This window comes from Jaculus jaculus, chromosome 7 (genome assembly GCF_020740685.1).
Source record: "Jaculus jaculus isolate mJacJac1 chromosome 7, mJacJac1.mat.Y.cur, whole genome shotgun sequence".
Classification (NCBI taxonomy): Eukaryota; Metazoa; Chordata; class Mammalia; order Rodentia; family Dipodidae; genus Jaculus; species Jaculus jaculus.
Genome location: NC_059108.1, coordinates 159,412 through 181,664, shown reverse-complemented (window position 1 = coordinate 181,664; position 22,253 = coordinate 159,412). Strand labels below are relative to the sequence as shown.

At 45.9% G+C, this 22,253-nt stretch overlaps 2 protein-coding genes across 4 annotated transcripts in view; one reads left to right on the top strand and one right to left on the bottom strand.

Moving 5' to 3' along the window:
- Positions 1–3,288, top strand: part of Ryr1 (ryanodine receptor 1) — a 182,468-nt gene extending 179,180 nt beyond the window's left edge. The window contains exons 102-105 of the mRNA XM_045154253.1: positions 1,126–1,190; positions 1,278–1,378; positions 1,656–1,707; positions 3,055–3,288. Coding sequence (XP_045010188.1) covers positions 1,126–1,190; positions 1,278–1,378; positions 1,656–1,707; positions 3,055–3,150 — 314 coding nt within the window. The 3' untranslated portion in view covers positions 3,151–3,288. The remainder of the gene's footprint in view (positions 1–1,125; positions 1,191–1,277; positions 1,379–1,655; positions 1,708–3,054) is intronic.
- A 104-nt stretch (positions 3,289–3,392) lies between these two features.
- Positions 3,393–22,253, bottom strand: part of Map4k1 (mitogen-activated protein kinase kinase kinase kinase 1) — a 33,339-nt gene continuing 14,478 nt past the window's right edge. For 2 of the 3 annotated variants that reach the window (XM_045154537.1, XM_045154538.1), the window contains exons 12-31: positions 21,419–21,535; positions 21,107–21,185; positions 20,143–20,201; positions 20,023–20,066; positions 19,894–19,938; positions 18,343–18,385; positions 16,510–16,672; positions 16,350–16,432; positions 14,802–14,886; positions 14,216–14,292; positions 14,068–14,128; positions 13,122–13,230; positions 12,976–13,034; positions 12,697–12,800; positions 11,914–12,088; positions 11,415–11,477; positions 11,213–11,302; positions 11,060–11,130; positions 9,571–9,626; positions 3,393–3,543 (exon numbers count right to left, since the gene is read on the bottom strand). In XM_045154537.1, coding sequence (XP_045010472.1) covers positions 3,474–3,543; positions 9,571–9,626; positions 11,060–11,130; positions 11,213–11,302; positions 11,415–11,477; positions 11,914–12,088; positions 12,697–12,800; positions 12,976–13,034; positions 13,122–13,230; positions 14,068–14,128; positions 14,216–14,292; positions 14,802–14,886; positions 16,350–16,432; positions 16,510–16,672; positions 18,343–18,385; positions 19,894–19,938; positions 20,023–20,066; positions 20,143–20,201; positions 21,107–21,185; positions 21,419–21,535 — 1,653 coding nt within the window. In that variant the 3' untranslated portion in view covers positions 3,393–3,473. The remainder of the gene's footprint in view (positions 3,544–9,570; positions 9,627–11,059; positions 11,131–11,212; positions 11,303–11,414; positions 11,478–11,913; positions 12,089–12,696; positions 12,801–12,975; positions 13,035–13,121; positions 13,231–14,067; positions 14,129–14,215; positions 14,293–14,801; positions 14,887–16,349; positions 16,433–16,509; positions 16,673–18,342; positions 18,386–19,893; positions 19,939–20,022; positions 20,067–20,142; positions 20,202–21,106; positions 21,186–21,418; positions 21,536–22,253) is intronic. The other variant, XM_045154539.1, reaches the window with a different exon arrangement.

Genomic DNA, 22,253 nt, shown 5'->3' with positions numbered 1-22,253 from the left:
GTGGAGGTGTTAAGGCCAGGTATAATGATGCACAATGTATAATCCCAATAGTTAGGAAGCTGAGTCTGAAGGATTGCTACAAGTTTGAGGCCAGCTTGATCTATACAGTAAGTTTAAGCCAGCCAGTGGTATACAGAGCTAAAAAGACAAAAAAAAAAAAAAAAAAACCTAGCTGAAAAGACAAAACAACCCAGGCATGTTGGCTCAAATAGACTGAAGTAGAGGATCTTTATGAGTACCAGACCAATCTGGGTTACCTGAGTGAGCTCCAGGTCAGCCTGAGTTAGAGTGAGACCCAGCTTTAAAAACGTCAAGGGCTTGGGCTGGAGGGATAGCTCAGTGGTTAAGCGCTTGCCTTCAAAACCAAAGGACCCAGGTTCAATTTCCCAGGACCAACATTAACCATATGCACAAGGGGGCACACATGTCTGGAGTTCATTTGCAGTGGCTGAAGGCCCTGACTCACCCATTCTCCCATTCTCTCTCTCCCTCTCTCTGTGTCAAATAAATAAATAATTAAAAAACAAAACATCAAGGGCTGAAGAGATAGTTTAGTGGTTAAGGTGCTTGCCTGCAAAGCCTAATGACCTGGGTTCCATTCCCCAGTACCCACATAAATCCACATGCCCAAAGTGGCATATGCATCTGGAGTTCCCTTCCAGCAGCTAGAGGCCCTGGTATGCTCATTCTGTGTCTCCGTTCTCTCTGTCTTTCTCTGCTTGCAAATAAAAATATTTTTAAAAATCAAAAATAAACCAGGCACACGCCTTTAATCCCAGCACTCAGGAGGTAGAGGTAGGTGGATTGCTGTGAGTTCAAGGCCATCCTGAGATTTCAGAGTGAATTCCAGGTCAGCTTGGGCTAGAGAGTGATATCCTACCTTGAAAAAAAAAAATAAACAAACAAGAAATTGAAGGTGTTAGTACTACTAACCTCCTATTGCCATGAAAATTCATCCTTAACTTTGAAGTGTCTCAGAACTGCTCAATAAATTCCTAGTTTTCTCCTAATTCGGAGAAAGGTGAGATTAGGGAGCCGTCAAATGAAAGGCAAGGCCCAAAGGTATGTGAGCAGGAAGCCAAGGTAGGTTTGAATTGGGTCCTGACCTGCATCCTGCCACTTCAGGTCTGATTATTGATGCTTTCGGGGAGCTCCGAGACCAACAAGAGCAAGTGAAGGAGGATATGGAGGTGGGTCATGTCTGGAGGTGACTCAGGGATTTTGGGATGCTTGGGGGGCAAAAGAGGACTCGGTTCTGACGTCTTTTATTCCCTCAGACCAAGTGCTTCATTTGTGGAATAGGCAGCGACTACTTTGATACGACCCCACACGGGTTTGAGACACATACGCTAGAAGAACACAACCTGGCTAATTACATGTGAGCAAGGGGGAGCCCTGGCCAATAAGGATGTGGAGGGAGTGGCCAACAATTACCTAAGCAGGAATATTGAGTTTCACCCAGTTACAGGAGGTGGTATGATGTCTAGGGGTGGGGATAAGACAGCTAAGTGCTTGCTTAGGAAGGCTGGGGACGTGGCCTCACAGGCGAGTGCTTACTTAGAATCCAGCAGTGAGGAACTGTGCTTCCATTCCAAAAACAAAATAAAACCTGAATATAATGGTGGTTTTGACCTTTTTTTCTGTGCCCCTCCCAGGTTTTTCCTCATGTATTTGATAAACAAGGATGAGACAGAACACACTGGTCAGGTAAGGGGACATGATTATCCTTTTTTTGGTTTTGTTTTTCAAGGTTAGGTAGGGTACTACTCTAGCCCAGGCTGACCTGGAATCTGTAGTTCCATCCTGGCCTTGAACTCACCATGATCCTCTCTCAAGTGCTGGGATTAAAGACATGCGCCACCACACCAGACCCATGATTAACTTTAATATAGAGCTCTAGGGCTGGAGAGATGGCTTAGTGCTTAAGACACTTGCCTGCAAAGCGTAAGAACTCAGGTTCAATTCCCCATTGTAAGGTTTGGGAGTAACCAAGACCACACAAACCACGCTAAGGCAAAGATGAAAGCTTTTATTCGGGAAAAGCAGTAGCTGCCAAAGCTGATTCATAAGAGAGGAGCACAGCCAATCTGAGTTTTCAGGTAGTGGGCTTTATAGGGCTTTTTCAGTTGGGAAGGTGAGGGGGAAAAAAAAGAACTTGTTTGTTAAATTGAATAGAAAAGTTCCTTTAGAGATCATTACATTAACCATTTGAAATAGCTAGGGTAGCCAGGTGTGGTGGCACATGCCTTTAATCCCAGCACTTGGGAGGCAGAGGTAGAAGGATCACAGTGAATTAAGGCCACCCAGAGACTATAGAGTGACATCCAGGTCAGCCTGAGCTAGAGTGGGGCCCTACCTTAAAAAACCAAAATAACAAATAAATAAATAATAGCTAGAATATGAAGCCAGAACAGTGATCATGTAATTTATGAGATAAAGAGTCTGGAAACCATGACCTGGGGCATTGTTAGGCAAGGAGGGGATTAGGACTGGGTGGTTTCTTGAGGAATGTGGATAATCCACTTTCCTTATTCCTCTGTCACCATTCTGCTGTCTTGGGAGCCTGTCCCACCCTAACACCCAGTACATACATAATCCAGATGCACAAGGTGATGCATGCATCTGGAGTTCCTTTGCAGTGGCTGGGGGCCCTGGGGTGCCCATTCTCTCTCCCCTTGCAAATAAATAAACAAACAAACAAATGAATAAAAGGAGCTCTGTATACTTTATACTTACTGCTTAGCCCCACTGGTCCCTGGCAATATACTCAATAAACTATTCAAAAAATATGAAATGAGCCTGGTGTGGTGGCACATACCTTTTATCCCAGCACTTGGGAGGCAGAGGTAGGAAGATTGAGTTTGAGGCCACCCTGAGACTACATAGTGAATTCCAGGTCAGCCTGAACCAGAGTGAGACCCTACCTCAAAAACAAAACCAACCAAACAAACAAAGATGATGATAATGGCAAATCAGCAGGTACCAGTGGAAAGCTCAGATTTATCTCAAGTTTTTGAAGATATAACCAAGCTATTCTTGTTCTCTTAATTGTAGGAGTCTTATGTCTGGAAGATGTACCAAGAGAGATGTTGGGATTTCTTCCCTGCTGGTGACTGTTTCCGCAAGCAATATGAGGATCAGCTTAGCTGAGGCACCCCAGCTGGTCCTCCCCCACCTCAAGTGCCTTATTCTCACTGCAAGTCTTTCAGCTCCCTTCCCTTTCCACAAGCAGCTGGGAGACAGATGACTTGTACTGAACAAATAAAGTCTGTGCTATGCCCCTTGCAATGGTGTATTGGGTCATTTAAATTTGGGGGGGGACTGGACATCTAGAAATCCTGTCTTTCCCTAAAGAAAAACAAGATGACAACAGAGACTATAGTCATGTTTATTGGGAGAAAAGGACAGATGTTACTGCTCATGTGTCCGTGGGGTGAGGGCATAGGGTCAGGTTCCCAATGCCTCCCAGGGGCTCATTCCTGGATATAGAGGTTGCTGGGGGCAGTTGGGTCATCTGCGGGCCGAGTCTCCACCACTACAGGCCTGGGGAAGGAACAGGTCAGGTCAGTTCATTCATTCACAAAGCAAAGAATAGAGATTTTGCTAGCCCAATGCTGGGCTATAACAATAAATAAGTCAGGCATGATGATGCATACCTATTATGATCCCCAGCATTTAGAAAGTAGAGGCAGAATGATCAGGAGTTCAAGATAATTCTCAGCTATATAATGAGTTTCAGGCTATTCTGGGCTATGCCAAAACCTGTCTCAGCTCAACAAAGTGGCTAGGGAGATGCCTCAGTAGGTAAGAGCTTGCTGCCCAAGAATGAAGACCCCAGCACCTTTGTGAAAGCCAGGAAAAGTCAGGTGTGGTGATGCATGCCTTTAATCCCAGCATTTGAGAGATAGGAGGATCACTGTGAGTTCAAGGCCACCCTGAGACTACATAGTAAATTCCAGGTCAGCCTGAGCTAGAGTGAGACCCTACCTCGAGTAAAAAAGAAAAAAAAAGCCAGGAAAGGCTGGAGAGATGCCTTCAGAGTTAAGGCACTTGCCTATAAAGCCAAAGGACCGAGGTTCATTTCCCCAGGACCCACATAAGCCAGATGCAACAGGTGGCACATATGTCTGGAGTTCGTTCACAGTGGCTGAAGGCCCTGGGGTGCCCATTCTCTCTATCTCTTTCTGTCATTTCTTTTCTTTCTCTCTCAAATAAATAAAATAATTAAAAGAAAAATAAGCCAGGAATAAAAAGGTATACATGGCCAAGCGGGGGGGGGGGGGGGATGGCTCAGCAGACTCTTGCTTCTAAAGCTTTCCTTGCTTGTAAAGCCTTCCAGCACAAGTTGGAGTCCTAGCATGTAACCCCCCCCCCAAAAAAAAAGTAAGCTGGGAGTGGTAGCATGTGCCTTTAATCCCAGCACTCAGGAGGCAGAGGTAGGAGGGTCGCCATAAGTTTGAGGCAACCCTGAGACTACATAGTGAGTTCCAGGTCAGCCTGGGCTACAGTGAGACCCTATCTCAAAAAAAAGGGCAAGCATCTGGCAATCCTTTGCAGTGGTAAGAGATTCTGGTCTATCTATGTGTGCACACATTCACACATAAAAATAAATTTTTTGAGGTAGGGTTTCACTCTAGCCCAGGCTGACCTGGAACTCACTATGTAGTTCCAGGGTGGCCTCATACTCACAGTGATCCTCTTACCTCTGCCTCTGGAGGGCTGGGATTAAAGGCATGAGCCACTATGCCCAGATCAAATTTTTATTATTTTATTTTTATATATTTATATAAAATTTAAAAAAGGAGGGAGGGGACAGAGAATGGATGTGCCAGGACCTGCAGCCACTGCAAACGAATTCCAAATGCATGTACCAACTTGTGCATCTGGCTTACATGGGTCCTGGGGAATTGATATGTTTTCAATGTTTTATTTATTTATTAGAGAGAAAAAGAGAGAAAATGGGTGCAACAGGGCCTCTAGTCACTGCAAACGAACTCTAGATGCATGTACCACCTTGTGCTTCCAGCTTTATGTGGGTACTGGGGAACTGAACTTGAGTCCTCTGATTTTACAGGCAAGTGCCTTAACTGCTAAGCCATCTCTCTCAAGCCCTCAATTTAAAAAAAAAAAAAAAAAAGCTGTAAGTAGAAGAATAGTTAATAGGGGTGAAAAGGCCTAAATGAGGACAGGGGAAGAGATTGAGAAAAGGAAAGGTGGAAAGGTGGAGAGAAGGCTAATCAAAATCTAAGGATATAAATAAATCATACAGACACCTACTTTTTTGGACAATGGAATACTCAGGAGCCATAGATTGTTACCAGAAAATTTTCAGTGCCAGGGATGGGATACCTTCCAGTGAGTTGTTGGCCATGGAGGTCCCTGATGGCCCCAAAACATTATAGGCCATTGTCGAGGCTCTTGGTTTCCCACCAGGAATAGGTGGTAAGACCCTATTGCTGAAGACTCCACATACTTGGGCTGCAAGGCCACTGAGAAATCCTGCTGGAACTGAGCTGATAACCTCCTCCATGTAGACCACGTGTCTGGAGTTAGTTTGTAGAGGCTGGAAGCCCTGGCGCGCCCATTCTCTCTCTCTCCCTCTATCTGTCTTTCTCTCTGTGTCTGTTGCTCTCAAATAAATTAAAAAAAACAATTAAAAAAAAACCATAAATAAATATATATATGTGTATGTATGTGTGTGTATATATATTATATATATTATATATATGTATATATACATATGTGTGTATATATGTATGTATGTGTGTATATATATATATATATATATACACACACACACATATCTACATACACATACATACATACACATATATAAAAGCTGGGCATGGCTGCACATGCTTGTAACCCCAGTGCTGAGGGGAGAAGAAATGGCAGGATGGCGGCGGCTTGCTGTCCAGCTAGTGTTACTGGGTGCAGGGTGGTGAGCACTAGGTGCAATGAGAAGCTGTCTCAAGGAAATAAAGTTGAAAAGTGATAGAGCATTACCCTAACAACTTCACACATGCATACACACGTGTCTCTTTCTTGCTCATTCTCTTCCTCTCTTTATTACACACACACACACACACACACACACACACACACACACACACACGTGCACCAAATACAAAAAGAAAAGGAATTTTAAGACTAGCTTGGGTTACACAGCGAGACACTGTCTCCAAAAAAGGGCAACTATGGGGTTGCGGAGATTATTCAGTGGTTAATGGTGCTTGCTTTCAAGCCTGCTTAGGTAGGTTCAAGTCTCTAGCACCCATGTAAAGTGTCATGGGCCATATATGCAGAGCAAAATAGTAGGGTACCCTGTCTTAAATAAGAAAGAAGAAGACAAACACTCCAAGGTTGTCCTCAGATCTCCACACATGCAGTATGGCATGTGTGTACCCATACACACACACACATCGAGAAACAGCAGCTGCAGTGAATGAGCAGACTGTACCCCGCCTTGTAGAGCTCATACTCTGACAGACACCAACACAAGTCTGTGAATTCCATGAGAGCAAAGTGTGGGGTTTCTACCTTAAGAGGTCAGCCAACGCTTCCTTCAATAATGCTCTGTGATGTCTGACACTACCCACACAAGAGCATCATAATAAGAGGAAAAGATCATGACATCAAAATAAAAGACTGATTGAGAGGGGGAGGGGATATGATGGAAAATGGAGTTTCAAAGGGGAAAGTGGAGGGAGGGAGGGTATTACCATGGAATTTTTTTTTCTCAATTTTTATTAACATCTTCCATGATTATAAAAAAATATCCCATGATGGGGAGGGGATATGATGGAGAATGGAATTTCAAAGGGGAAGGTAGGGGGAGGAAGGATATTACCATAGGATATTTTTTATAATCATGGAAGTTGTTAATAAAAAAAAAATTGAAAAGAAAAAAAAAAGATCTAAGGCTGGAGAGATGGCTTAGTGGTTAAGGCGCACACCTACAAAACTTAAGGACCCAGGTTTGATTCTCCAGGTCCCACATTAGCCAGATGCAAATGGTGGCACATGCACCTTCAGTCCATTTGCAGTGGCTAAAAGCCCTGGTGTGCCCATTCTCATTCCCTCTCTCTGTCTCTAATAAATAAAAATAAAACCTTTGAAAATTAAAAATGAATAAATAAATAAAATATTAAATAAACAAATGAATAAAAAGCAAAAAGAAAAGGAATGCACTGTGAGGGCCGGAGATGGCTTAGCAGTTAAGGCATTTGCCTGCAAAGTCAAAGGAACCTGGTTTGATTCTCTAGGACCCATGTAAGCCAGCTGTATAAGGGGTGCATGTATCATCTGGAATGTGTTTGCAGTGGCTGAAGGCCCTGGCATACCCATTCTCTCCTCTCTTTCTCTCAAATAAATAAATAAATAAATAAAATATTAAAAGAAAAAAAAAAAAAAGAAAGTGGTGCTCTCGAAAAGAAAGTCACTGAGAGGGAAAAAAAAAAACACTGTAAACTGGGTGTGGTGGTCCATGCCTTTAATCCCAGCACTTGGGAAGCAGAGGCAGGAGGATTGCTGTGAGTTCAAGGCCACCCTGAAAATACATAGTGAATTCCAGGTCAGCCTGGGCTAGAGACTCTACCTCAAAAAAATAAAAAAAGAATGCACTAATGCACTATAAGCCAGGCATGGTGGCACACACCTTTAATCCCAGCACTTGAGAGGCAGGGGTAGGTGGAGCGATGTGAGTCCAAGGCCATGCCAAGACTACAGGTCAGCCTGGACTAGAGTGAGACCACCGTATTTCAGAAAAACAAAAAAAAGGGGTTGAGAGATGGTTTAGCAGTTAAGGCACTTACTTGCTTGTGAAGCCTAAGGACCCATGTTCAACTCCCCAGATTCCATATAAGCCAGATTTTCAAGGTGATGCATGCATCTGGAGTTCAATTGCAGTGGCTGGAGGCCCTGGCATGTCAATTCTCTCTCCCTTCTCTCTTCCCCACCATCTCTCTCATAAAAAAAAAAAAAAAACACGAAGAAAAATGCACTATGGGGACTGAGGAAACCTCGGGGGGGGGGGGACGACTTGGTAGAGCAGGAAAACATATTCCAAGCAGAGAATAGCTTGTGCAAAGGCTTGGATGTGAGAGGAAGGCTGGGGCTTGGCCAAGATGACATGGCCTTATAGCCTGTGGATAGAGCTAAATGTTTCTCTTGAGACCACAAGAGGACTTGCAGGGAGAGAGTAGGATAATCACATTTAGGGTTTTCTTTTGGGGGATGGGGGTTTGAGGTAGGGTCTCACTCTAGCCCAGGCTGGCCTAGAATTCACTATGTAGTCTCAGGGTGGCCTCGAACTCAGTGATCCTCCTACCTCTGCCTACTGAGAACTGGGATTAAAGGTGTGTACCACGATGTCAGCTTTAGGTTTTTGATTTCTTTTTTCTTTTCTTTTCTTTTTTCAAGGTAAAATCTTGATCTAGCCCAGGCTGACCTTGAATTTACCACATAGTTGTTTTTTTTTTTCCATGTGAGAGAGTGAGGGGGCAGGGAATTATCCCACCAGGGTCTCCAGCCACTGCAGTTGAATTCCAGATGTGTGCACCCCCTTGTGCTCATGTACAACCTTGCACCCTTAAGTCTGTGCATCTGAGAACCAGAGAGTTGAACATGAGTCCTTAGGCTTTGCAGGCAAGTACCTTAACCACTAAGCCATCTTTCTAGCCTGTTTGTTAGTGGAAGTAGGGCATTGCTCTATCCCAGGCTGACCTGGAATTCACTATGTAGTCTCAGGCTGGTCTTGAACTCACAGCGATCCTCCTACCTCTGCCTCCTTAGAGCTGGGATTAAAGGTGTGGGCCACCATGCCCAGCTTTTGACTTAAAATTCACTATGTAGTCTCAGGGTGACCTTGCTCTCACAGGCAATCAATCCTCTTACCTCTGTCTCCCAAGTGCTGGAATTAAAGACATGCACCACTATGTCCAGCTTTTTCCAATTTGTTTTTACTTGGTTGAGACTGAATCTCACTTTGTAGTCCAGAGTGGCTTTGAACTCTGCATACTCCTGCCTTAGCTTCCCTTGATCTGGGATTACAGATGTTGGACATAACCCATAACTGCTGTGCAGGGAACAGAGATGAAGACAGGGAAATAGGAAATAGGCGATAGGCCTGGGTAGATGGTTCAGTGATTAAAGATGCTTGTTTGAGGTGGCACATGTGTCTAGAGTTTGTTTACAGTGGCTGGAGGCCCTGAAGCACCCCTTCTCTCTATCTCCCTCTCTTTCTCTTCTTCTTCTCTCTTTCTCAAATAAGTAATATTTTAAAAAAATATGCTTGTTTGCAAAGCCTGCCCAGCTTGGGCTTTCTTCCCCAATGCCCACATATAGCCAGAGGCACAAAGTGGTGCATATGTCTGAAGTTTGTTTGCAGTAATAAGAGGACCTGGTGAGCCAATACTCACTCATTTTCATTTTCCCTCTCTCCCTCTCTCAAATAGTGAAAAGACTGTACAGGCCAAAGATAAAAGTGGCTATAGAAATCTCAGAATGATTATCTTCTCCACATCAGTAGTCTTCTCCCAGGTTCTTCAGTCCCCATCCCCACTACCATACCTGGGGGATCCAAGCAGACGGAAGGTGAGAGTTGGGTCTCTCAGTTCCTGCAGCAGCTGTGGGAAAAGTGTACGTGTCTGTTGAAAATATCTCCTAACCTCTCCCCACAAATATGGCTTTCCAAAGGACATCAAGGACAGGTCTCTGAATGTCTAGCCTCATTTCCAGACAATCAGTCTTTCCAACACTACCCTCGAAGCTGTGTGACCTCCAGCAAGCTATTTAATCTCTTTGTGCCTTGAATTATTAACCTGTAAAATCTTAGTACCAATTTGATTGTAAAGAATAAATAAGGGGGCTGGAGAGATGGCTTAGCGGTTAAGTGCTTGCCTGTGAAGCCTAAGGACCCCGGTTCGAGGCTCGGTTCCCCAGGTCCCACGTTAGCCAGATGCACAAGGGGCACACGCATCTGGAGTTTGTTTGCAGAGGCTGGAAGCCCTGGCGCGCCCATTCTCTCTCTTTCTCTCTATCTGTCTTTCTCTCTGTGTCTGTTGCTCTCAAATAAATAAATAAAAAATTTTAAAAAAATATTAAAAAAAAAAAGAATAAGGGCTGGGCGTGGTGGCACACGCCTTTAATCCCAGCACTGGGGAGGCAAAGGTAGGAGGATCGTGTGAGTTCAAGGCCACCCTGAGACTACACGGTGAATTCTAGAGCCCCTACCTAGAAAAACCAAAATAAATAAATAAGGGCTGGAGAGATGTCTTAGCATTTAAGGTGTTTGCCTGTGAAGTCTAAGAACCCATGTTTGACTCTCCAGAACCCACAACATAAGCCCAATGCACAAGGGGGCACATGCAACTGGAGTTTGTTTGCAATGGCTAGAGACCCTGGCATGTGGCCCTCTCTCAAATAAACAAATAAGATTAACAAATAAAAAAAAAATACTAATCCAGGTGTGGTGGCGCACGCCTTTAATCCCAGCACTCGGGAGGCAGAGGTAGGAGGATGGCCGTGAGTTTGAGGTCACCCTGAGTCTCCATAGTGAATTCCAGGTCAGCCTGGGCTAGAGTGAGACCCCACCTTGAAAAACCAAAATAAATAAATACTACTATGGCACAAAGATAGACTCTGACACAGTGCTCCATGAGATAAACCCCATTTCCCTCCACTACTAAAGGAGGACAGTGAAGCATGGGAGAATGAAGATGTGTACTCAAGTTATTCAACTGCAGTCTGTCCCAGATACTCTGGTCCATTCTCTTAATCATCTACATATCTCTACAGTGACTCTCATTTTGTAGTGAGGAGAGAGGGTCAGAGAGATATAGTCTCTTGTACAAGGTCACACAGTGGCTCAAGACTGACTTGAAAGACACTGGACCAGAAAAGGGGAACTATGTGAGCTGAAATGAAAGAAAGCTTCCCCTTCAGGACTCCACAACCTGACTCAAGGCTTCACGCCCCTTTGAAGGAAAAGAAGACTAAGGATACACGAAGAAGACTAAGGATACACGCTTTTATGGTGGTATGGAGAGGAGGAACCTACCTGGTCCGAGCCTGCAGTCCACACCTGCACTCCATGCTTCCAGAAGGCCTGAAGTCGACCCCCAACCATAGCTAGAGAAAAAGCAGTGTCCATGACCCTTGGGATCACAGGAGCCTCCACCATGACCCTGGATTCTCTCATCCCTGTACATACCCACTGCCTCCACCTCTTCAGTCATAGGAATCTCAGGGGTGCAAAGCCCCTGGACTGGGGCCCCCTCTGGGGTCACTAGTTTCAGAGAGCCTGGAAGGAGGTAAAGTGAGGGTTTTAAGAACTGTGAGCAGGGCTTGGAGAAGACTGGGAAGAACAAGGTTGTGGGTGAGATCCAGGAATGAAAAGGGAAGAAAGCTCTTACCGTCCATCAAAACCATCACCATGTCTTCCTTTACTTGGGTCACCTGCACTGGCCCCTTGTGCTCTGTATGACAAGGACTTAACTAGCGCCACGTGGATATCCATCCAGTACCAGCCCCAACAGGCCAGTATCACTGCTAAGCATCTTTTAGGTCCCAAGTAAGCAAATTGGGCTCCTCCCAGTTATCAATCTCACCAAATAAAACCTTCCCGTTTACACCCTTTTCTTTTTTCTTTCTTTTTTTTTTTTTTTTTTTGGTTTTTCGAGGTAGGGTCTCACTCTGGCTCAGGCTGACCTGGAATTTACTATGTAATCTCAGGGTGGCCTCGAACTCTTGGCGATCCTCCTACCTCTGCCTCCCGAGTGCTGGGATTAAAGGCGTGTGCCACCACGCCCGGCAACACCCTTTTCTTTTCAGCCAAGGCTACGAACCGCCCAGCCACTTACATCCTCCCCTCCAGAACGGGTAAGCTCCGCCCTCAGCGAGACGCCCGCTCACCCGTGCTGGCTTCCCCCAGCCAACAGGACAGCGCGCCGAAGCGCACGGTGTGGAAGAGCACGGACCCCGCAGCAGGCCCGGGGCTCAGGCCGATGCACACGGCCGGCAGCTCCGAGCCCGGCGTCGTCAGCAGCGCGAACACCGGCAGTGGCGAAGGGAGCGGGAACAGCACCTGCTGCGGGCCTCGCGGGAAGGAATGGGCTTAGAGAGGCTAAGGGCGGGGCGGGACCTAGAGGCAAACCTGGGGCTTGCGGAATATTTCTTGAGCCCTCAGTTTTGGGAGGTGCCACAAAAGAATTTCAGGCCTCGGAGAACTTGAGTGGCATCCTCACAGTGAATGTGGCTTCGTTGGGGAGAGTGTCACTCTGGCGACAGAAAGTCAGGAACCCGGCAGGTAACCAGGCCTCAAGGGCAGCAAAATCAGTTTTTGTTTCTCAAGGTAGGGTCTCATTCTAGCCCAGGCTGACCTGGAACTCACAGCAATCCTACCTCTTATTCCCGAGTGCTGAGATTAAAAGCCTCCACACCGGGAGGCGCAAAATCACTTTTGAGACTCAAATGGATAGTCCCTGAATGAGATCATCCTAGACACATTGGCATGGAGCATGGTTAGGCCTAGCTGTGGGGGTAGAGTTCAAGGATTAGGAAGTTTTTAAACTGCAAGCCACCAGCGCTGATAGGGGTGTGGATGTCAAATCCTCCTGGGAGGGCCTTGTTGGAGGCAGGGATAACACAGAGGTACTGCATCTCTTGTTCCCAGCACCCTCACCCAGGTGACCTTACCCGGACTAGCAGGAACTTCTTCATGAGGTGGTACCACTGAAGCAGAACCACTGATGTTTCCAATGCCCCGCAAAGAAACGGACCCCCAGAGCAAGCATCCTCTGCTGTGGGAGTGGTCAAAGATGGATCAGAGCCCATCTCCCAGGAGGCCCAGATAACCATACATCTTTCTCAAGGTACTGGATACCCTGTTTTAACTCCATATCCTTTTGGAATGACTGCTAACCAAGCCCCACCATGCTCCCTGCACCACCTGCACCCCCTGGGGCTAGATCTCACCCACACAGCAGGCCCGGCAACCTTTGGTGTCCTGGATTTTGGTGGAGACCATGTTCTTCCTAAAGTAGTAGGCATTAAGTGGTAACAGGGACAGCAGTAGAGGCAGAGGAGCTATGGGGGTCTGTGTCACCACTGAGGGCTGATACCTTGCCAATAGCCAATGGGGACTAATGTGAGCCATGGGGCTTCCAGATCTAGTCTCTTTTCTCTCCAGCAAGCCCAGGATGTTATGAGAATACAGATGAGGAGTTTTTCCTGCAATGTATGTGAAGAAGAGCAGAAAACAGTTATTATAGGACACCATACCAGTCTCTTTCCTCTCATCCAATCCCCTGACCTACCTAGAAAAACCAAAAAAAAAAAAGAGAGAGAGAGAGAAAGAGAGAAGGGGGATATAGCTCAATGGTAGAGTACCTGTCTAACATGCACAAAGCTATGGGTTTAACCATAAAAATAATTTACATAAAATTTTACAAATCAATGGAATAGATCTTCCTGTCTCCTCCTGAGAGGCAGGGTCTCACTCTAGCACTGGCTGACCTGAAACTTACTCTGTAGTTCCAGGCTAGCCTTGAACTCATGACAGTCCTCGTATCTCTGCCTCCCAAATGCTGGGATTAAAAGTTTACACCACCACACTTGGCTTTTTTTTTTTTTTTTTTTTTTTTTTTTTTGAGGTAGGGTCTCACTCTAGCTCAGGCTGACCTGGAATTCACTATGTAGTCTCAGGGTGGTCTTGAAGTCACAGTGATCATCCTACCTCTGCCTTTGAGTGCTGGGATTAAAGATGTGAGCCACTATACCTAGTGCATTTTTAAAAATTAATTTATTTTTTGTTGTTGTTTTGGGCATATCCTCTTATTATTTATTTATTTTGGTTTTTCGAAGTAGGGTCTTGCTCTAGCCCAAGGCTGACTTGGAATTCACTCTGTAGTCTCAGGCTGGCCTCAAACTCACCCTGATCATTCTATCTCTGCCTCCCAAGTGCTGGTACTACTTTTTTCTTTTCAACTGTGCTCATCTACTTTTCCTTACTCCCTCACCCCTTATCTTCTTACCAATGTCTCTTCTCCCTCCAACCCACAGGCCCACCTGAGAGAGACATGAGGACGTCATTGATGGAGTATACCCAGGTAGTCCGGCTAGGAAAGAGCTGTAGAAGAGAATTTAGGATGGTTCCTGTGACATTCATCACTGCACCCCACCCCCACCCCTGCCCCACCCTATCCCTGTCCTTCACCATCTCCAGTGTAGCTTCCTCATCATTCCGGTTCAGGATGAAAATGCCTTCTTCAGCCCCCAGAATCAGGTGCTGGTCTGAGCAGGACAGACAGCAAGGACGCTGGAACCTATTGTATCATGAAGGACCTCCCAGTCTACTTATAGCTGAACCCCAACACTCGCTTCCAGCCTCCCTACATACCTCTCTTCCTTCCTTTCTCTCTCTCTCACTCTCTCTCTTTTATTTACCTATTTGAGAGAGAGAATGGCTACACTAGGGCCTCCAGCCACTGCAAAGGAACTCCACATGCATGCGCCACCTTGTGCATCTGGTTTGCGTGGGTCCGGAATTGAACCTGGGTCCTTTAGCTTTGCAGGCAAGTGCATCTCTCCAACCCTGGTCTTTATTTTCTAATTATTATTATTTTTTTAATCCCCTTGGATCCTCAAATCTAACAGTAAACACAACTTCTGCTCCTAATTTGGCCCAGCCAACCACCACTACATTAAGACTCACCTTATCTTTGCACCTTCCATTAGGACCCCTCCCATCCCAACCTTGCCATACACCCCACTTCCAGCCTCTCCTTTGCCCCCATGCCCACCCTTGGTGGAGGGGTGTGTCCAGGCAGCTGAGCTGTGGATCCGGAGGGGACAGCCATTGAAGAGCCTCACGAGAAGGGTACATCCCTGAATTGGCCATGGCCAGCAGGCAGCAGAACCAACAAAAGTGAGCAGAGGACAGGAAGGTGTAGTGGTTAAGACAGGGTGCAACATGGAAGTTGTTAATAAAAATTTTTTTTGAAAAAAAAAGGGTATAAAGCAAGCTATTTATCTGTGTCTCACTTTCCCCTTTTGTGACATGGATAATATCTACCTCTGGGATCTCTTTCTGACTATCTCCCTTGCTTTCATTTTTTTTTTTTTTTTGTATGGTGTGTGTGTGTCGTATATGTATATGCTCCATGTGCTAGCCTGTGGCTGAAGCAAAATTTCAGGTGTTCTGTTCCATCATTCTTCTACCCATTCTTATTTGAGTGACTCCAGAGCTTGCCATTTTTTCCAGCAATTCTTGGGTCTCTTCTTCCCTATAGGACCAGGGTTCCAAATGTGCATGTTCACACTCAACTGTTTATATATGGGTCTGGAGGGGTCAAACTCAAGCCTTCTCAGCCCCACATGCTTACACAGGAAGTACTCATAACTAGGACCTCTTTCTCCAGCCGTGTGTGTGTGTGTGTGTGTGTGTGTGTGTGTGTGTGTGTGTGTTTTGCGGCAGGGCCTCATTCTAGTCAGGCTGACCTGGCACTCACTCTGTAGCCCAGGCTGGCCTTAGACTCACAGCAGTCCTCCTACCTCTGCCTCCTGTGTGCTGGGATCAAAGGCATGTACCACCATGCCCTGCTCTTTCTTTCTTTCTTTTCTTTGTTTTTTTGAGGTAGGGTCTCACTCTAGCCCAGGCTGACCTGGAATTCACTATGGAGTCTCAGGGTGGCTCAAACTCACGGAGATCCTCCTACCCCTGCCTCCCGAGGGCTAGGATTAAAGGCATGCGTCACCACACCCAGCTTCTTTTTTTTTTTTCTTTTCAAATTTTTTTTTATTAACAACTTCCTTGATTATAAAAAGTATGACATGATAATACCCTCCCTCCTCCCACTTTCCCCTTTGAAACTCCATTCTCCATCATATCCCCTCCCCATCTCAATCAGTCTCACTTTTATTTTAATGTCATGATCTTTTCTTCCTATTATGATGTAGTTAGTGTCAGACTTTTTTTTGACAGTTTTATCATGAAACCCATGTTGCCCTTCAACTTTTTTGGTTTTTTTTCTTTGTAATATTGGGTATGCAACACAGGTCGAACACATGCTTGGCTGGTTCTCTACCACTGAGCTACATTCCCAGCCTCTCACTGGTGGATTCTAGGCAAGTGCTCTGCCTTGCCTCTAGCTTCTCTGGCTTCCAACTCTCCTGTCTCAGCTCTCTGAGAACTGGGGCCACCATATGCAGCGAATAATATATTTTTATCTATGGAATTGTGAAGATACAAGAACAGTATCTGGTATAGAGGAAGGCTCAACAATGTCACTTATTAGAATCTCTCTTGTTCCCCAGTGGGCCTCCCCTGTCTACACCAAGCAGGTTCTTACCTTTCGTTTAATCTTTTCTTTCTTAGGTGGCAGTAGGGGAGGCTGGCCAGGCTCCTGAGAAGCTGGATTCCATAGTGAGGGATCTGAGAGGGGTTGAGAAAAAATCAGCCTCCAAGATCCTCCACCTTTGCCCACCCACCCACTCAGGCCATCCTGGTACCTGAATGGGCAGTGAGATGGGGACTTTGAGTGGCTGGAGGAGGCCTTGGACATGGAGTTCGTGGGGGAGGTCCACTGGAGCAGCGGACCAACACCCCTGGGCTCAACTGCCCATCGTTACCCATCTTCTGGGGACTGTCACCAGATGGAGAGCAGAACTTGGGCTTTGGAGACAGGAGTGTGGAGGAATACATCAGATGTTCAAGTACCTTGCACCCTAGTCCCTGCCTCCCCCAGAACAAAGAATTAGCCATGGCTATCACCCTCCCAATGACCTGCCTCACCTTCAGCCATACTTCCTCTACAGAAACCAAAGGGTTAATGTTGGACATATGATCAGTAATTCATCAATGGCCATGAGGCCTTCCTAAGTCCCAATGAACCCATCACCCCCAGATTCCTATTAATTCTGGCCCTGCTTTTTTCATTTCTTTTTTCTTAAGCAAGAGTCTCACTATGTCACTTGCTAAGTAGCTCAAGCTGGGCTTGAAATCTCAGTAACTCTCCTGCTTCAGCCTCCCAGGTTCTAGGATTAAAGGTGTGTTTCCCCACACACAGCTAGGCCCTTCATTCTAACTCTAAAACCCTTGACACCCTCCCCCCCAAAAAAATGCTGGTCCCATTTACTAAGTGAGGATATATTTCTTTATGCTTTTTGTTGTTGTTTTGAGGTAGAGTCTTGCTATAGCTCAGGCTGAACTGAAATTCATTATATAGTCTCAGGGTGGCCTCAAACTCAGGGTGATTCTACTACCTCTGCCTCCCAAGTGCTGGGATTAAAACCATGCACCACCACACCCAGCTGTTTTAAGGATTTCTTTCTTTCTTTCTTCCTTTCTTTGTTTCTTTCTTTTTGCTTGTTTCTTTCAGGGTAGGGTCTCTCTGTATCCCAGGCTGACCTGGAACTCACTATGTAGTCTTAGGGTGGCCTTGAACTCAAGACAATCTTCTCACCTTGGCCTTCCAAGTGCTGGGATTAAAACCATGCACCACCACACCCAGCTGTTTTAAGGATTTCTTTCTTTCTTTCTTCCTTTCTTTGTTTCTTTCTTTTTTCTTGTTTCTTTCAGGGTAGGGTCTCTCTGTATCCCAGGCTGACCTGGAACTCACTATGTAGTCTTAGGGTGGCCTTGAACTCAAGACAATCTTCTCACCTTGGCCTTCCAAGTGCTGGGATTAAAGGCATGCACCATCATGCCTGACCAAGAATTTATTTCTTTATGTATTTTTTTTTGTTTGTTTTTGTTTTTTTGAGGTAGGGTCTTGCTATAGTTCAGGCTGACCTGAAATTCATTTTGTAGTCTCAGGGTAGCCTCAAATTCACAGTGATCCTCCTACCTCAGCTCCCAAGTGCTGGGATTAAAGGTATGTATCACCATGCCTGGCTTCCTTATACATTTTTGTTTTTTTGTTTTTCCAGGTAGGGTCTCACTGTACTCAGGCTGACCTGGAATTCACTCAGTAGTCTCAGGATGGCCTCAAACTCATGGCAATCCTCCTACCTCTGCCTCCTGAGTGCTGGGATTAAAGGTGTGTGCCACTACGCCCAGCTCTTTATTATACATTTTTTTGAGGTAGGGTCTCATGTAGCCCAGGCTGGCCTCCAACTCTCTATGTAGCCAAGGATGACTTTAAACTCCTGATCCTTCTATTTCTACCTTCCTAGTGCTGAGATTACAAGTATGTGCCACCATGATTGGCTGTAATCGACCTTCTGTACATTCATCTTGTACTCCAAACTCTAAACTTTTGTCAGATACTCCTGGCCCCCAAACTTTTAAGGTTTAGTGTCCCAGCATATAAAGACTTGGCCTTAAGGATCCCAGGACCTTACCTTAGGGGGCAGTGGAGGAGGTATATCCTCTGCAAGGGCAGGGCTGAAATACAAAGATAAAAAGGTGGGGGGTGTAGAGAACAAGATGGGGTGTTCCAAGGTGGTAGCCTGCTACGGGAAGGGCAGGAGGGAAGGGAAACTCAGGTGACTGGAGCTGAGAATTGTAGGATTAACAGTACAATAATAACTATAGCAGCAACTCTGGGGTATTGAGTACTGGTTCCAAGCACTAAATAACATTGATAACATGAGTCTAGGCCCAGTTCTCACCTTCTCCCTACTCCTCAAGGGCCCACTGCACAGAACATGTAGAGTGAATGAGGGATGTGCCTGGAGGCTGTTCCCAAACTGGGGGAAATATGGAGGTTCTGGCTGATGGCTGGGGTGCAGGTTTAGGTCTGGGGATCAGGATCTGACCCTTGAAAAGTTTTCCAAGGAATAAAGATTCAATCTGAGGTAGGGTAGGAAGGCTAAGCCTCATGGTATAAATCTGTAATCCCAGCCACTCAGAAGGTCTAACCAGGAATACTGAAAGTTTAGAGTCTGCCTGACCTACAAAGTGAGTTCAGGACCAGCCTGGGCAACTTAGTGAGACCCTGTCTAAAAAAAAAATAATAATAATAAATTGGAAAAATAGCCGGGCGTGGTGGCGCATGCCTTTAATCACAGCACTGGGGAGGCAGGGGTAGGAGGATCACCATGAATTCAAGGCCACCCTGAGACTACATAGTGAATTCCAGGTCAGCCTGAGCTAGAGTGAAACCCTACCTTGGAAAAAAAAAGAAAGTAAAAATAAATCTGGGGGCTGGGGTGATTGCACAGTAGATAAAGGACTTGCTATACAATCATAAAGACTAGGGATTGGATCCTCAATATCCATGTAAATACTGGGTGGACAGGCAGCCCATCTGTAATTTCAGCACTTGGGAGGCAGAGACAGGTTCCCTGAGGCAAGCCAGGTAGTTAGACTAGCCAAATCAGCAAGCTCTGGTTTCAAGTGAAAGATCCTGCCTTAGTAAATAAAACAGCATAATCAAGGATACATGATGTCAACTTCTGGCCTCCACATGTACCCATACACACATTTTCCCACCTGCATAATACACACACACACACACACACACACACACACACACACACACACACACGGTTGATGGTGTAGCTCAGCAGTGGAGAGCTTGCCTAGAATCTACCAGTGAGGGGCTGGGATCATGGCTTAGCAATACAGTGCTTGTCTACCATGTGGAAAACACTACAGTACAGCAAGAAGAACAGAGAAGAGGGGGAGGAGGGAGTGGAAAATGTGGAGATTGGAATTGGGATTGAGTTGGGAGCCAGAGGTCAGAACTGAAGGTAATGGGAGGGCTGGGGATCAGGGTTGGAGAGGAAAAAGGAAGGTAGAGGCTGCATTTGGAGATGGTCAGGAATCAAGGGCCAGAAAGATAGGAGGTTGGAATCAGGCAGAGATTAGGTGGGTTGAAGTCATGGGGTGAGGACTCAGAAGCTGGAGGGTGTACCGATAGCCTGCAGAGCTAGAACAGAGTCTCTTACATGTCCACATCATCATAGTCGTCATCAGACTCTGACAGGTGACTCCTGAAGAGTGACAAGCATGAGCCTTAGATGGCCCCCATATAACCCATTATCCTTCCCTCCCTCCTCACGGGGAAGATCCTTGACCTGGGACTCATGCTCCCGAAGTCTCCAGGGGGCTTTAAGTGAACCTGTAGGATGAGGTAAAAGTCAGTGTGGCCCAGGGGAAGAGGGAAGGACATCTAGGTGAGTGTGGAAGCGTCTCACGTTGTCAGCAGGGGGTCTAGACTCCACTCCTCTGAGCTTCTGGAACTCCATGTGCCACCCTGGGAGATGCAGATGAGACAAACCAGTGAGGGGGCAGGGCTGGGAGATGGATTAGTGAGGAAGAAGTAGAAGCTAGGAGACTAGTCAGGACATTAAGGATTGCTACCATCCTTGCTAGGAGGAGCCTGGGTCAAGATTTGTGATCAGGGAGGTACAGGAGCTCAAAGTACTTATCAAATGTTTGTTTTCAGTCTACTTTGGTCTTAGGGGTTCTGATAAATTGTTTTGCTTGGGCTTTTTTTTTTTTAGACAAGGTCTCATGTAGCCCTGGCTGGCCTTGAACTCCCTATGTGGCAGAGGATGACTTTCAACTGGATCAACTTCAAACTGATTTACTGTTTACTTCCTAAGTGTTGTGATTACAGAAGTATGCCTAGCATTTTTACATTTGTTGTTGTTACTTTTTTTTTTTTTTTTTTTTGAGGTAGGGTTTCTCTTTAGGCCAGACCGACCTGAAATTCATTATGTAGTCTCAGGCTGGCCTCAAACTCATAGCAATCCTCCTACCTCAGCCTCCTGAGTGCTGGGATTAAAGGCGTGTGCCACCATACCCAGCTGTTGTTACTTTTGAGGCAAATTTTCACACTGTAGTCCAAGCTGACCTTAAACTCATGATCCTTCTGTTTCATCCTTCCAAATTCTGAGATTACAGTCTTGATCTAACACACTCTGCTCCTGGTAAGAGTTTTAAGGCGTCTTTGAGGTGGTCAGAGTGATGCTGGAAGTTTTGTTGGATCTGTTTGCTGCTCAGAGGGGTGGAGGACTCTATGGTCATTATGTATATCAAGGTGGCCTTGAAGTTCTCTGGGGATGAGCATCTTTGGTAGTTAGAGGGTAGGCAAAAGAGTGTCTCAGATCTGTTATAGAGCCAGGTGGTCCCAAATTAATAGGTTTTTCTACTCACGGTAGCAGTCTGCATCTGGGATCCCCAGAGAGCTGGGCTGGTGGGTAGATCTGATCCTCCGAGAGATGGTATGAGGTAGCTGGGAAGAGGAGCAGCTACCTCAGTGCTCATAGAGCCCTGGCCACCCTCATCATCCTGTAAGCCCAGTCTTGAGCCCTCTCTCTCTCTCTCTTATAACCCTCTTTACCCAGCCCTGTGCCAAGCTTTCCTTCCTCCTGCCCTGTTCTATCTAAGAAAAAGAACTCCTTGCAGGAGGAACAGTCTCTGCAAAGGCCCAAAGGTTCCTACTTTCTTTTCTGCCACAGCCCTCACCTCAGGCTCCTCCTCTTCAATGTCACCTACAGGCAGCCCCTTCCCAGGATTCCTCAGTTTGTCCAGAAGATCTAGTATCAGGCCTCTGCTCAACCCAGGCTGTGACATCAGCTGATGCTATGGAGGGGAGAGGACTTAGTAGACAAGAGGGCTGGCTGGCAGGGGAGGGTGGAAACCAGGGACTTTCCTGTCTCACGAATTCCTGGGGTAAAGTACCAGCTGAGAGAAAAGGGACAGAAATTTAGGAAACTCGGGAGCCTGAGCAATTCTGAGGAATTTGAAGGGACTAGGAGAATTTAGAGTTCTCATGAAGGTTTATGAAATTCAGGTTGTCTTAGAAGGGACTGGATGCTTCTAGAAGACTCTCAGGTATGGGTCTTGAGGTCCTTGGGAACTGTTGAGTTATAGCAACTCAGAGGAATATGGAAAAGTCTAAGGTAAGGCCAGGTGTGGTGGTGCACACCTGTAATTCTATCATTTGGGAAGTGGACACAGGCAGATCAGGAATTCAGAATCATCCTCTGCTATATAGCAAGTTCGAGGTCAGTCTGGGCTACCTGAGACAAAAAAAAAAAAAAAAAAAAAAAAAAAGGACTAGGATACAATTTGGTTTTTGGTGTTTTGTTTTGTTTTTTTGAGGTAGGGACTTGCTGCAGTCCAGACTGACCGGGATTTCACTATGTAGTCTCAGGATGGCCTCTAATTCATGGCATTCCTCCTACCTCTGCCTCCCAAGTTCTGGAATTAAAGGTGTATGCAACCACACTCAGCTGGTTTGATTTTTTTGAGATATTTTATTAGATTATAGCTAGAACATAAGAGAAGGAAGGGTGTT